Source organism: Opisthorchis viverrini (genome assembly GCF_000715545.1).
Source record: "Opisthorchis viverrini unplaced genomic scaffold opera_v5_404, whole genome shotgun sequence".
Classification (NCBI taxonomy): domain Eukaryota; kingdom Metazoa; phylum Platyhelminthes; class Trematoda; order Opisthorchiida; family Opisthorchiidae; genus Opisthorchis; species Opisthorchis viverrini.
The window spans coordinates 410,099-422,589 of record NW_008752056.1 but is presented as its reverse complement, the minus strand read 5'-3'; the positions used below and the strand labels follow the sequence as shown (position 1 = coordinate 422,589).

General features: G+C 43.7%; 1 protein-coding gene across 1 annotated transcript; it reads right to left on the bottom strand.

Moving 5' to 3' along the window:
* Nucleotides 1–40: 40 nt before the first annotated feature.
* Nucleotides 41–12,455, bottom strand: T265_15238 (hypothetical protein; the record flags this gene model as incomplete). The annotated part of the gene is made up of 2 exons (XM_009177179.1): nt 41–1,585; nt 11,838–12,455. Coding segments are annotated over 2 exons (2,142 nt in total), but the record flags the coding sequence as incomplete, so codon positions are not given.
* Nucleotides 12,456–12,491: the final 36 nt, after the last annotated feature.

Genomic DNA, 12,491 nt, shown 5'->3' with positions numbered 1-12,491 from the left:
ATATATATATATATATATATATATATATATATATATGACTTACAGTATTGTTGACCATTTCGATAGCCAGCAACAGCTGCATGGACCCTGCTTTGAGACTGACGTGAATTCGAGGCCACTGTCCAGCTGTCCACAGCCCATGAAGTTTCTCCTCACGAATGGTGAATACCCCTGGGTTGGGCGTAATATCTGTCCAGTTGAACACTGACACAATAAGAAGGGTGCTGTCGTAATCAAACCACGGATAACGTATTACACGGTGAAAAGACATCCGAGTTAGGTGTGTGATTTCTGGACCACGAACGGCGCACAAGTGGACGTACGCTGCTCCAGCTTCACGACCTGGATCATCAAAAGTAGTGATTCTGGTCTGCAGCTTTCTTGTCAGCCCACCGAATTTACACTCTACCAGTACGTTTCCAGGAGGTAGTGCTTTAAGACTTGACCGCTTTGGTTTGAAAGTGATGACTGATTGGAAGTTTTGAACGTTCACGAAATCGGATGTATTTTCTGGTAGCACATCTTTATGCTGTAAGTTTTTGCTGGATTGTCTTGAAACTGACGTATATTTCTTCAACGCGTAAGCTATGTGTGGAGTATCGGACGAGGCAAATCGAATATAACCGGACACAATGGGTGGCATGGCTACTGCTACACATTCCCACGTCCGTGTTTCTGCATCATACCGGAACGACTCAATGCTCGGAGGAATAGTGAATAGTAAGCTTTCAACCTTACTGGGGCTTCTCACGGTCATATCCTTTTCATCCGCCTGGAGAGAAATGGTTTCACAAAATACATGGGCATTCACGTCATCGAGCCGCAGCTGAGTTATTACCAGATGAATCCAAAGATGACGTTTTTGGTCGACCGAATTCACAGTGACTGAACAGGAAACAATGTAAGACTGAGGATCAGGGGAGACGTTCGTGACCTGGTTACAGCTCTTGTCTGTTGCGGCAACGAACAAACACGGGATTGAAGATTGCTGTCCCACAGGATGACCGAGATTGCAAACAATATAGATGAGATAGGATGTTGTGTAAACTAACTTGAGAGGTAGGTTCTTTGAAGTGATCGGGGCAGTGCAGTTCACTTCCACTTGGTCGCCCTTTCTTATGGATTTGGAGTCCGGCGTTGGTGTGGTGTATAACTCTGGTTTTACTGGACAGTCGGGACTCAGATCAGGCAGTTCTATAGGTTGACTAATTTTCAACAGGTCAGAAGTCGGTGGTACACCGAGCAGCCAGCGTTTTGTGCTCTCTGTCTCGTTTGCTTGCCAAACAATACAGAAAATTTGGCTCCCTTCCATGTTTCGCGGGATCTCATACCAGTTCAATAGGTTCGGACGTTTAGGATGGACTTTTGTTCGCGTCAGAACCGGGAGCTTAGTTTGATTAGTCGGTTTACGAGGTGCCATGACGAGGAGCACTTCCAGTTGAAGAGCGAATCCTCCAGAACTGCACTCAAACTGAGCTGCTCGATTTTCCAGTGTGGGCCAAGAGATAGGTTTTAATATGGGTTCCTCAATGCGAGGCGCTAATATGGTCATATTACTCACCGTGTAGTTGACTGAATCCGGAGTCTGCGATTAGATAAACGGGTAGAATAACAATTTTAGATACAGGGGAATATCGCTTTTATGTAAAAAAAACAGCTGCAGTTTACCCTAGGTATAATGGATGATTTGCTACGAGGGTTCTGTCGTTGATTGGCCCACCCTCTGTTGATCTATCCTAACCTCAAACTCTGCCAATCAAACACTGACCTCAAAATCCAGTTTTCGAGAACCTATAGAGATCGACATGTGGTAAGGGTGGCACGTAAGTAGCAGCGAAGCCAAAATGAAGTTACACCCACCAACTAAATCAAAATTATTTTTTGGTGCACAGGTTGTCCATTTTCAACTTATTTAATTACAGTCTTCGTCTATTTGAAACCAACCAAGCCAAATCAATGGGAGAAATGCGTAACTTTAAGAATATTAGGTGTGCCTCTAGCTTACATTCAAACCTGATACGAACTTCTGGCTTTAGGAAGTGAGAACCGTTCTTGGCGAGTGCGGCTGCTCAGCTCGCACGTTCAGTCAAAGTATGTATAAATGAATCTGGGAGTTTACTTAACATTTCAGATTTGGATTACTGGATATTGACTTTATTTTACAAAAAATCTCTGTCAGTGATGCAATTAGCTGGAGGATAACGTCATTAAGTACACTAATTTTCATACAATTTTGGTTTCACTGGGGGAACCAACTTAATCCCAGCCGAATTTTTCCTCCAGGATATTCTTAAACTGAATGCACTGTACAAAGACTGTTGTTCCTCACGTCCGTTCACGAGAATGAGAATGGTAACGTATCTGAATGTACGAAATTGTTTCAAACGAAATGGAGTAGCAAAATTCCTGTTGCTAAACCTTCCCAGATCAGTAGGTGATGTATCCTATCACAAAGGAAGTCCTGTTTTGCATGTGATTTCTAAGCCACTAATGAGGCTCAAACAGATACCAGTCCGGTGATCAACACTTTCTGCTGAATGATTTTCGACTGCGTTCTCGATCCAGCTACAGTGGTGGTACTCATATTTTACCTTGCAAAAAGGCTGAATAATTATTATGGAATGAACGAAATCCGACATATAAATATGGACGATCTAATGAGCGGAGCTTTGTACTGGTTAATCCTGGACATCCACTATGATGCTGCCGTAAATATACGATTGCGCACAACCATTAACTATCTACCTTTATCCGTGCCCGAAGTTATGCTGTCAGAAAACGTCAGCCAGTCTATCAGCTGTTTCGTCCATCATTTGCAAGTGTTGCGGATTACTGAAAGTTGAGAATGGGTAAAAGTTATCACCCTTGTCCGAACTATTCAGACAAGTCCCGTAGTGTTTATCGCGATATACTCTTGCCGTACAACCACTCGTTAAAGCCATAATTCAGCTTTCGACTCCCGTGTACATTCTTCGGTGGTTTGCGCATTCTGTTCGTCATTATGCCGTCATTCTACCGATACCTGATTCGGTTTACTTCCGTAATAAATACTCTCGTATCGACGTGCATCAATCACGTCATACCGTAATTAATAATAATAACTGTTTTGCTGTAACATCCTTTCAGTGCCTAGCTACCACTTCGCCCGATGGAAGCACGAGACCTGAGATACTGTCAGGTAACCCAAGCCCAGATAGGAGAAGTCGAACCAAGGATTTTCCGTACATAATGTTGGCAACTTGATCAGTAAGCTGCATGCGCAATATTTGCTAGTTTAGCTTCATTTTGGTGCACGTGCCATCGGCAGGCTTTTTCCTAATGACCTTGTTGTAGTTCACTGCTCTATACTCTGTACTTCTTTGTGCTCGTTATGTCATGTTTGCGCACTTGCTCACTGCACAGCTACTGAGTATCATCAATGTTACAACGTCGTAGTCTTATTCTGGTAAGAAATTTGGACATAAGAATGCAATTAAGGGTACTCTATTCTAATTGTCTAAGCACCCCAGTGATTGCTACAGCTCTCAATAGGGACTAGTACCTTCATGCTTCAACGAATCTTTTGGGAATAATGCATGTTAGGGCGAGCATAGTAAAAGCCGTTAGAAAAGAGGTCTGTGATAAAAGGACTGTCTAAAAATCAACTACAGCTATCAAGCAAACGACTAAATACGATAAAGCTCAGAATGGAATCCGCTCACTTTTGGTGGGTGCGATGCCTCTTTCCCGTAGGGAACATTCATGTTAAGAATAGATGTATCTTGATGCGTGGGGTTTTCATCCTCGTTGTCAGAGGGATGGACACACATCCAAACATTCAAAGACAATCAAAGACAATCGCAGTTCCTTTCGTTTGTCTTAAGAGCCTTAGTTTACATATCAGAAGAATGATCCAATAGTGAGATTAGCAGTAGTCATCTTTTGAGATTAGTTACACTGCTAGGAGTTACGTACGTGGTGAGCGGTCGAATTAAGGTTTTAGTGATTCCTCGTATCAATATGGTTGATGTTTCTCACCTGGTAACGATGATTACACTGAGAATAGTCTCATCTCGCTGAGGATACTGATGTAAGTGAATCTCCAGGATCAAGGAGAGCACCACAAAAATCACATGCCTTAGTTCTCATGAAGGCCGAACTCAAACTTCGGCAGCTCACAATGCTGATGATTCCCTATAAAGACAAAACAGCTGTAAAACGTTAATCGACTTTCCGGTACGCATCAGATCTCCTTGTACAAGTGCTATTCTTCTATACCAGCACAGAGACAACGGTTAATGTTGCTGCACTTCCCGATGCATGTCGGTTTTGTCCTGACGCCCCATCTCAGTCAATTCCATAGATCCTTCCCGTACCACAAGTAAAACTATGCAACGGTTATTTCACGCCTTTGCGTGAAATGCGATGGTCGGTCAGTGAACCTTTGGAGCGCCAGTCTTGTTCACGTTCTGCCCAGGGATCATACGGAAATGAGTCTGCTTGTTGTCGTGGGAATCGATGTTGCAGTTTGCCTATGGAGGTCTTAAAAACGAGTCGGCGTGTGCATGCGCCGAACCAGTTGTCGAACAAATTAGCTCATACTGTTAGTTTATGTAGAAGAATTCATGTGAATATGGAGGAGTGGATGAACGGTCAACATGAAGAACTCGACAGCAAGTGAAAGTGATCAGGAATACAGATAGATAGGTATAAATGACGCTACTCATGAGTAGTCAAAGAAGAAAAGTGTACACCATCTCTAGTTGTTTCACGGTGGAACACTTGTTGTCAAAACATATCAGTTGATTCCGGTATACCTACCGCAGCCTGTGTATGAGGTCACTCGGCCAGCTTAGTGGCCTGTAAGGGCAGTAACACATACTTAAACTTTTGAAAATGGGATGACCTAGTCCTGTAATGTTACATGGGGGTTTTATGGATGAAGTTTCATTATGCATTCGCTTCTTTTTAGCAATTCAGGAGCGAAAAATCGGGAGACGTCCGTCGGAGCTTCCGTTCATACCAAAGAGGTCATATTTGGTCTTCTAATCCCTGTGATTCACAAATGAGAGGAACTCTCCCATTGGGTGGAAATTTTATGGTTAGGGACTACGGAAGTACCATATTTGAAGAAATTGTTGTGAAAATTCAAGTTGCCGGTTTATTTTGTGACTGAGTCATTTATGTTCTTGCCCTGCTACTTTTTTATCCACTAGGTACACTCACATCCCTGCCTGGTAGCTAAATTGATCAGTTGCCATTCCTCTATTTGCACGTCCAATTCTCATATTTCAAACAACCATTAAGACAGCCTTCAATCAGCTGTTAAACCCCCCGCCTTGAGTTAAACTTCATTTGGGCACCTAATAGTAGCCAGCTGTGCAAGCGAAAATGTTCCACATGAACAATTTTCATTCAGAACTAAAAAATGTGATCCGTAGGCATTATCCAGCGTGCAAGTCATTTTGTGGCCAAAAGTGACCGAAAGTGTCAACATGTTAAAACTCTGCAAAAACTGAAAGTAGCTGTATGGTGCTCTTGTTCAGATCGGTTATGGCAAGTCCACAAGATGGTTTTGTCCGTCGGTTCGCCGAGATGGCCCTACACCACACATCACGTGAGATGCTCGTCTTCATCATTATTTGCTGCATCAAGCAGTGCCAGTTTATAAGTGGTTTATGATGTCGTTTGCTTGGATAGACACGGGTGAGAAAAAAGCTATACAGAAATTAGAAAAGGGAGGTAGCTTGAGGATTGTTCGGACGGGTTTTAAGGGATGTAGCCATAAAATGTGGCTGCATGAAGTAGGTTAACCTGTTTAGGGACACAGACTTGCCAAGAACTGCGGTCTCCTGGCATTTTCGAAAGCTATACAGCCATAATTGAGAGTGGTAATCTGCTCCTGTTTGATTGCTAACATCTGGCGACTTTGTAGTGTTGGAAGGGAGGCATCGATGACTTGGGATCACTTCTTCGGTGGGACTCGTATAATTCACGCTCACGTCCCTCTAGTTAAAACAGTTCTTCTCCCGTCCTGGCGCAATTATTCTGGTGTGTCCGCACCAGTGAGGAATCAGTAGACTCAAGTTTTAGTCCTACTGCAGCTGGTCAACAGCTTGTATCCTTGGCCATGGCGGGATGTGAACTTGATCTCGCTTTTGAGACTGATAGGTTTTGTGTCAGATCTGTGTCCCACATCACTCTACTGTTACGGATTTCTCAGGAAAATGTCACGGAGAATTTCTTTGAATGCAGTTATTTCAATTAACAATCTTGTAAAATGGATTAGTTTGCAGTTGAAATGAAGAGTTCAAGATGGGCAAACATACAACACAACTCAGTTCGTTCTCTAGTTGGATCACATTTGGAGAACTTCGGTAAGGCATTAACTCTGTTTACTGCTCGTCGGTAGCGCTTTTGGTTATATTAGACTGCTGCCCCTTGATAGGGGCAGCAAGTATTACTGTGTCTCCTAGTCGGGCAACTGACTCAAAAATATGTTTGCTTTGTAAAGGCACAACGCTTAAGTAGCTATCATCCAGATTGACTCCGGCCAGTTTAGATACACACGTCGCGAAAAGCACAGGCGAAGAAAACTATACCTCTAGGAATGGTGTACTGTTCTGGTTCTCTAGCTCGTACGTGATTGATTGCAGCTTATACTGAATTGGGAGAATCCACTACGTCCCTCACACCCACACAGTCTAGTTGCACAACAAGAATAACTTCAATATGTCTGCGGTAAACAACAGGATGATCAAGGATGTTTTGTAATACAGTGCATCCCAGTGTTGTCATAAAGGCGTCAGCGAATAGTGGACTAAAGAGGACATCCATTGCCCGACTGGTGGCCTTGACTTTATCGACAAACCGTAAACCTCCACACACCTATCAGCCAGTGTTATATAACTCCACAAACTGATGTCTGTAAAGCGAGCATTACTCATTTTACACGAATCGCTGCAATTCGACTACTCCTGTCATTTACTCACTAATGGTATTGTACACTGTTGATCGATTTTTTCGGGATTGACCTTTGTTCCCTTTGCCGTTGTTCTTTTGTGTGTTCGTGCCTCGTCTGCTAAGCCTGTCCTGACTTATTCTGTCGCGATTTCCGTGAGGTCACACTGCCAATCGGAATTACAAGACTGGCCTCCGAGGTGGCGACCACAACCAACACTGCGAAGCCAAAATTTCACTCATCGTTTTTCGGCGTAGCGACTGTCGATCAGTGACAGACTTGCGCATCTGTAGACGCCACAAACGCTGACAACGAGGATTTTGTATAATGTAACGGTTATTCCCGTTCTTATTCAACGAACTTCGCTTAATTTGCCTATTACATCCGTGCTCACTAGACCACGCGACTCCTCTGTTCCTGAAACACACAAATCACGTTACAAAAACCTGCCCCACTCGAAACCTAGACCGTCTTATGCGTGTCGGAACGGTTCTAGGTATTATACACGCGTCAAACTACACGTAGAGGGAGACACGACACAATGACCATACACCCTCGCGCGCGCGCTGGAGCAGGAAGTCAACCAAACTCGACAAGTCCACGGACAAGTACGGAGCACGTGTAGCAGTTATACACGTTCCCGCCGTCCGGACTTGCACCAAGGAATTCTCACAAAAAATAAGTTCCTCTTTTGACTTATTGAACACTTCGCATTGCATTTATTTTATACGTGATGCAACTCTCCACTGTCAACTACTGTCAACTACAGTAAAAACTGTTATTAGTGCATATACATTCTGAATTATATAATGGCTATCATTAACTGTGCACTAACAATACTTTTAATTACTTTAATGTAAATAGTACCGCAGATTTCGAACCCAATTCTTCCCACTGCTGTTCGAGGTCGTCAAACCTGCGCATAAGTCAGAGTTCCGTATCGGGTACCTAAACAATGTGGCTGAGAATCATCCACATCTGGAACCATTTTGTGTTTGCTGCAATTTTTCATCCGCCAATTCGGCTTCCCAATAGGAAAAAAACCAAATGTTTGACTTCCGCATTGAGTTACGCGTTATAAACAGGATTAGCTGCTGGAGACATATAGAATGGATATTTTGGGGGTTGATGAATTCGCACCCATGTCACGCATCAGGAAACCAGAGTAGGGTTATTCTATCTTGCAGGTAGTCCTTTTAAAGGGACTACCGTTTTCCCACAAGGTCTACCTTCCATCAGCTTGCACCAGTGAGTATTTGGCTGAACTGCTGTGAGATAACGTGCTATAAGTATTTCTGACCCATTGGCAACACAGTATTCACGGACGTTTGATAGCGAAATGAACGCAAGAACTGCAAAGGCCACCATGGCGTTTGACTAATTTGGAACATGTATGCATAGCAATGGGTTGTTGAATTGTCCCGAACGGTGTTCAAATGAAGCGTTCATGCACTTGACTGATTTCACCTGCGATGTCTGCGCAAAATCTTTCGGATCAAACAGACAAGCCTAAGCCTGAGGATGGAACTCGTTCGAAGAGCAGTTTGATGCAAAACCAGCACCACCAGTCGGCCACTTAAAGTGAATAAACCAAACTTGGATTTTCAAAACAACCTGCCTGAGGATAACTGAAAAATGGAGCTCAAAACCTCGAACGTGCAAAATCCAACTATAAGAACAGCCTTCAGATAAGTTTGGAAAGCCGTCGCATCCATTTAAGACTCTGCGTTGCAGAACAAGTGATCCATTCGGTAGAGGACCAGCATTTTCCGTGCAATTTCGAGCATGTAGACTTACGAAAATGCGAACGTAGTTTTCTTACTAAGAGTGTGGTTTATCAGCTTACTCACCGAACTACCTTTTGTGATCAGCATCTGCCCGACATTTTAATCCTAAAGATGACGTCTCTCTGACCCTGGGAGCGCTAAAATACCGTTTAAAGGAGTAGATGCGTCGATGATCAACAATTCTTTGGCACTGGCGCCCATGCAGGTTCACCCATCACCCTTATTCCGTCGGCTTCGCGTCGGTTCGAAGACCTTGTATTAGGCAGCACATTCGGTTCCGTACATATCCCACGCGCGGGCTCGTGATGCCAATTGGTATTCGCCTAATGGAATCGATTTCTCAAAAAATGCGAGGTTTTCAAGGTTGCCACTTCATAGAGTGTCTATGTGTAGTACATTTGTCTACAAGTTCTCTACATGGCTCAGTTGTTGAAGTGAGTGTTTCAATGAGTGGGAAAATGATGCCTCATGAAATAAGACATCGTGGATCGCGGTAAAACGTGAATCGCATACGTATTTCCTGATGGCTTTGCGAATATGGAAACAGAACATTACATTGCAGCTGAACACTACACTTGCTGTCCTCATTTGTATCGCCCATTCGTCCATAACGAAAGTCTTCACTTGACACTGTTCACCCACCATCTTCCTGAACAAGCTAAACAGTTAATGCGCAGAGGCAAACTGTTCGCTTTCCACAAATACATACATAACCGGACGGGACCCACGTTCACCCACCATCTTCCTGAACAAGCTAAACAGTTAATGCGCAGAGGCAAACTGTTCGCTTTCCACAAATACATACATAACCGGACGTCCGGGACCCACGGCATATGTGACAGGTAGATGTGGAACTTTTATCTACAGACCGGATATTAGTTGCTTTACAAAGACTTGTAGCGACCAAGTCACCCACACACTTAACTGTTCAGCCCACAATCGCTCACTGGATCACGAGACTTGTCTCTTTTTCATGCCCACAACCACGTCATATTAAGGTCACTCGTCAGACATCGATTGTCTGCACCGTCTAGTGGGCGTACCAACCACGCACATGCTGACGCGCCCACGTACGCGCAAACGGACTTACATATAGGGAAACCGAACGCAGTCAGCACACAGACTCGAGCGCGCGCAGGAAGCAAGGAGTCAGCCAAACACTCCAAGTCCATGGACAATTACGTGTAGCAGCCAAACTGTGGAGGAAACACGCTCCCGCCCTCTGGACTTTTACCACGGGACTCTCACATACGATAAGTTCCCTTTTGACTTGCTCCACATTTTATATTGCCCCTTATTTTATACATGCTGCAAATCGCTTCTGTAAACTATGGTCAACCACAGCAAAGACTTTTATTAGTGCATACACCCTCTGATTTGTATTATGGTCATCATCAACAGTCCACTAACAGACTAACCTAAATCGGTTTGTTGTGTATGTTCCATCAACAACAGGCTTAGAAACAGCGCTATCTGCTGCCATCTGGCGAAGCATATGTGGCTGCAGCGACTTTTCTCCGACTGCACCACAAGTACATGTCTGGACTCGCAAAGCTTTGCCAGGACCGAAGGCATATCATCTGCCACCAAAAAAGACAACCATCTGTCACTTACGTAACACGGATGGTTGACAATTGCGGAGGTAGTGGTACATGTCCTGAGTTGCTAGGGCCTTGCAGAAATACACAGTATTGCCTGAATAGCTTGATCTTGCGCCCATCAGACAAGATTGTGAGTGAGTGTAATATCGGCGGCAGTATCAGATGATATGCAGCTGTTTTGTTCCAAAGGTTCCAGATTATCAGCAACGACTTCTCATTTACCGCATTTCACATATGGGGCAACTGATGAGTCTGTCAAGAGGGCAGCGGGTCGTGTGTGCTCTAACGGGCCCGTTGCGGTGGCAAAAAACGACCGTGTGTAAAACACGGCAAGTTTAGCAACCACTTGACAGGGATGCATGGTTTGAATCACGTTCGGCAACAACAGCAATAATCATGCTTATTAGGTCAACATCACCCTCAAGAGATTATATTGCAGTGTGTATTTGTAATTTATTGCCAAGGAGTTTATGCAAAACTCCAAAAAGCAATAATCGCTTATTCAACATTAAACGCATCGCAGCCTCAACAGCTTGAATTAGGCAAGCATAGGTCATCCTACTCTACAGGGGCTCTAGTTCCCCACACATAAACAATTCCGGCAAATTCATTACTGATGAAGGTGTATGACCCATTCTACTGAATTTGCCTGTTTTTGCGTAAAATTATGGTTATTGCTTACAGAAGCGATGTGCCCCATGTTGAAACATTTTTACATCCTCTCCTACCTCATTGGAAAGCAGATTTTGATTCTACCGAAAGGTGATCTTTATAAGGTAGAACTGGCTTCCACTTGTTCATCCATGTTATCAGATTTTCAAGACAAGTACATTTGGTTACTGAGGCCGACCGCTGTATTTGTACTGTTTTTTTACCGGTGCCATTACACAGGTCATCGGTGTGAAGTATTGTTATCTCAGAAACGACTTGGGCCGCTGAGTGGCAATAAGTTCCCAACATAACTGCACGAATTCTCCTAGCTAGTCTGTGCTCGTAGGTTTTCGAGATTATCATACATAATTGTTTATGAACAACTCCGTCCCTTCAGCAACATTACTGTGATTGAACGTTATTTTCTTCTTAGTCTGCTGACTGCAGATGTCATGCAAGGTTGAAACCAGTCGAGCATCACTTTGAGTCTACCTTAGACTTGTCCTCTCAGCAATGGCGTGTTGACTGATTTGAAGGTAAGTTATTTCTATGGAACTGGTCAAAGTAAGCTCGCATGTGAAATGCGCGCGAATACGGAGGGCTAGGTTTTATTTGCAAATGAATATTCGTCGCCATTTCACGAAAAATGTTGCTGGTCTGACTTGTGCGTGAGGGAGTTTGCATGCACGTCCATTATTGAAGATGGAAGCCGGATTTTTAAACTGCACAAACTGAGAGATGTTCGTAACAGTAGTGGAAGGTGAGTAATGAACTTATCTTTTCTTTGGGATTGTTCTTCACCTACCGAAATTCGGAATGAATAAACCACGCGAAATTGAAAGAAGCAATACTACTTACTCTAGACCCATGCCCTCCGAGACGCCGAAAGCACAACAGCATCATTCCATCCAAAGTTTCGTCCAGATTCATGAGTGTATTGACGAAAAATGAGACCTCATTCGAAATGTGATTGATGAACTCTGTCTTAGATACAATCAGTTGTAGGCAAGTGTCGTTTATTTGCAGTAAAGTTGGACGCTTTTCGCTTAGTTTAGATAGCTGTGATGCACTACTTAAGCATATTGTCAGTGTGCTGATACCAGCCCCAAGATCATCCGGCAAATAGTCTGTGGTACAAGATACAGATAGCGGTACTCCCGAAATCCTGTATTCCTGTGAGATAGAAAAGCTGAAGACTGGAGGTGGAATAGGGTCAATAATTTCGATTCCACCAGCTGCACAAACTGTCTCGAAAAGCTCTTCTCTGTGCATTCGTAACTGCGGATCATCGAAAGCGATGTGACATGTGCCACAGCTTATATTTACAGTCAGGTGAGGCAAAAGGAATGTGACTTCTTTCGGGTTTAGAAGTGTGGTTAAGTTTTGTGTTATTAACTTGTTTTGTGCTGGTGCGTGAGTAAAGGCAAGCAGATACATCAAACTGGACCGTGGCATCCGTAGCAGCTTTTCCAGAGTACCGTTTGACAAAGTCGTATCCACCCGATTATCAAA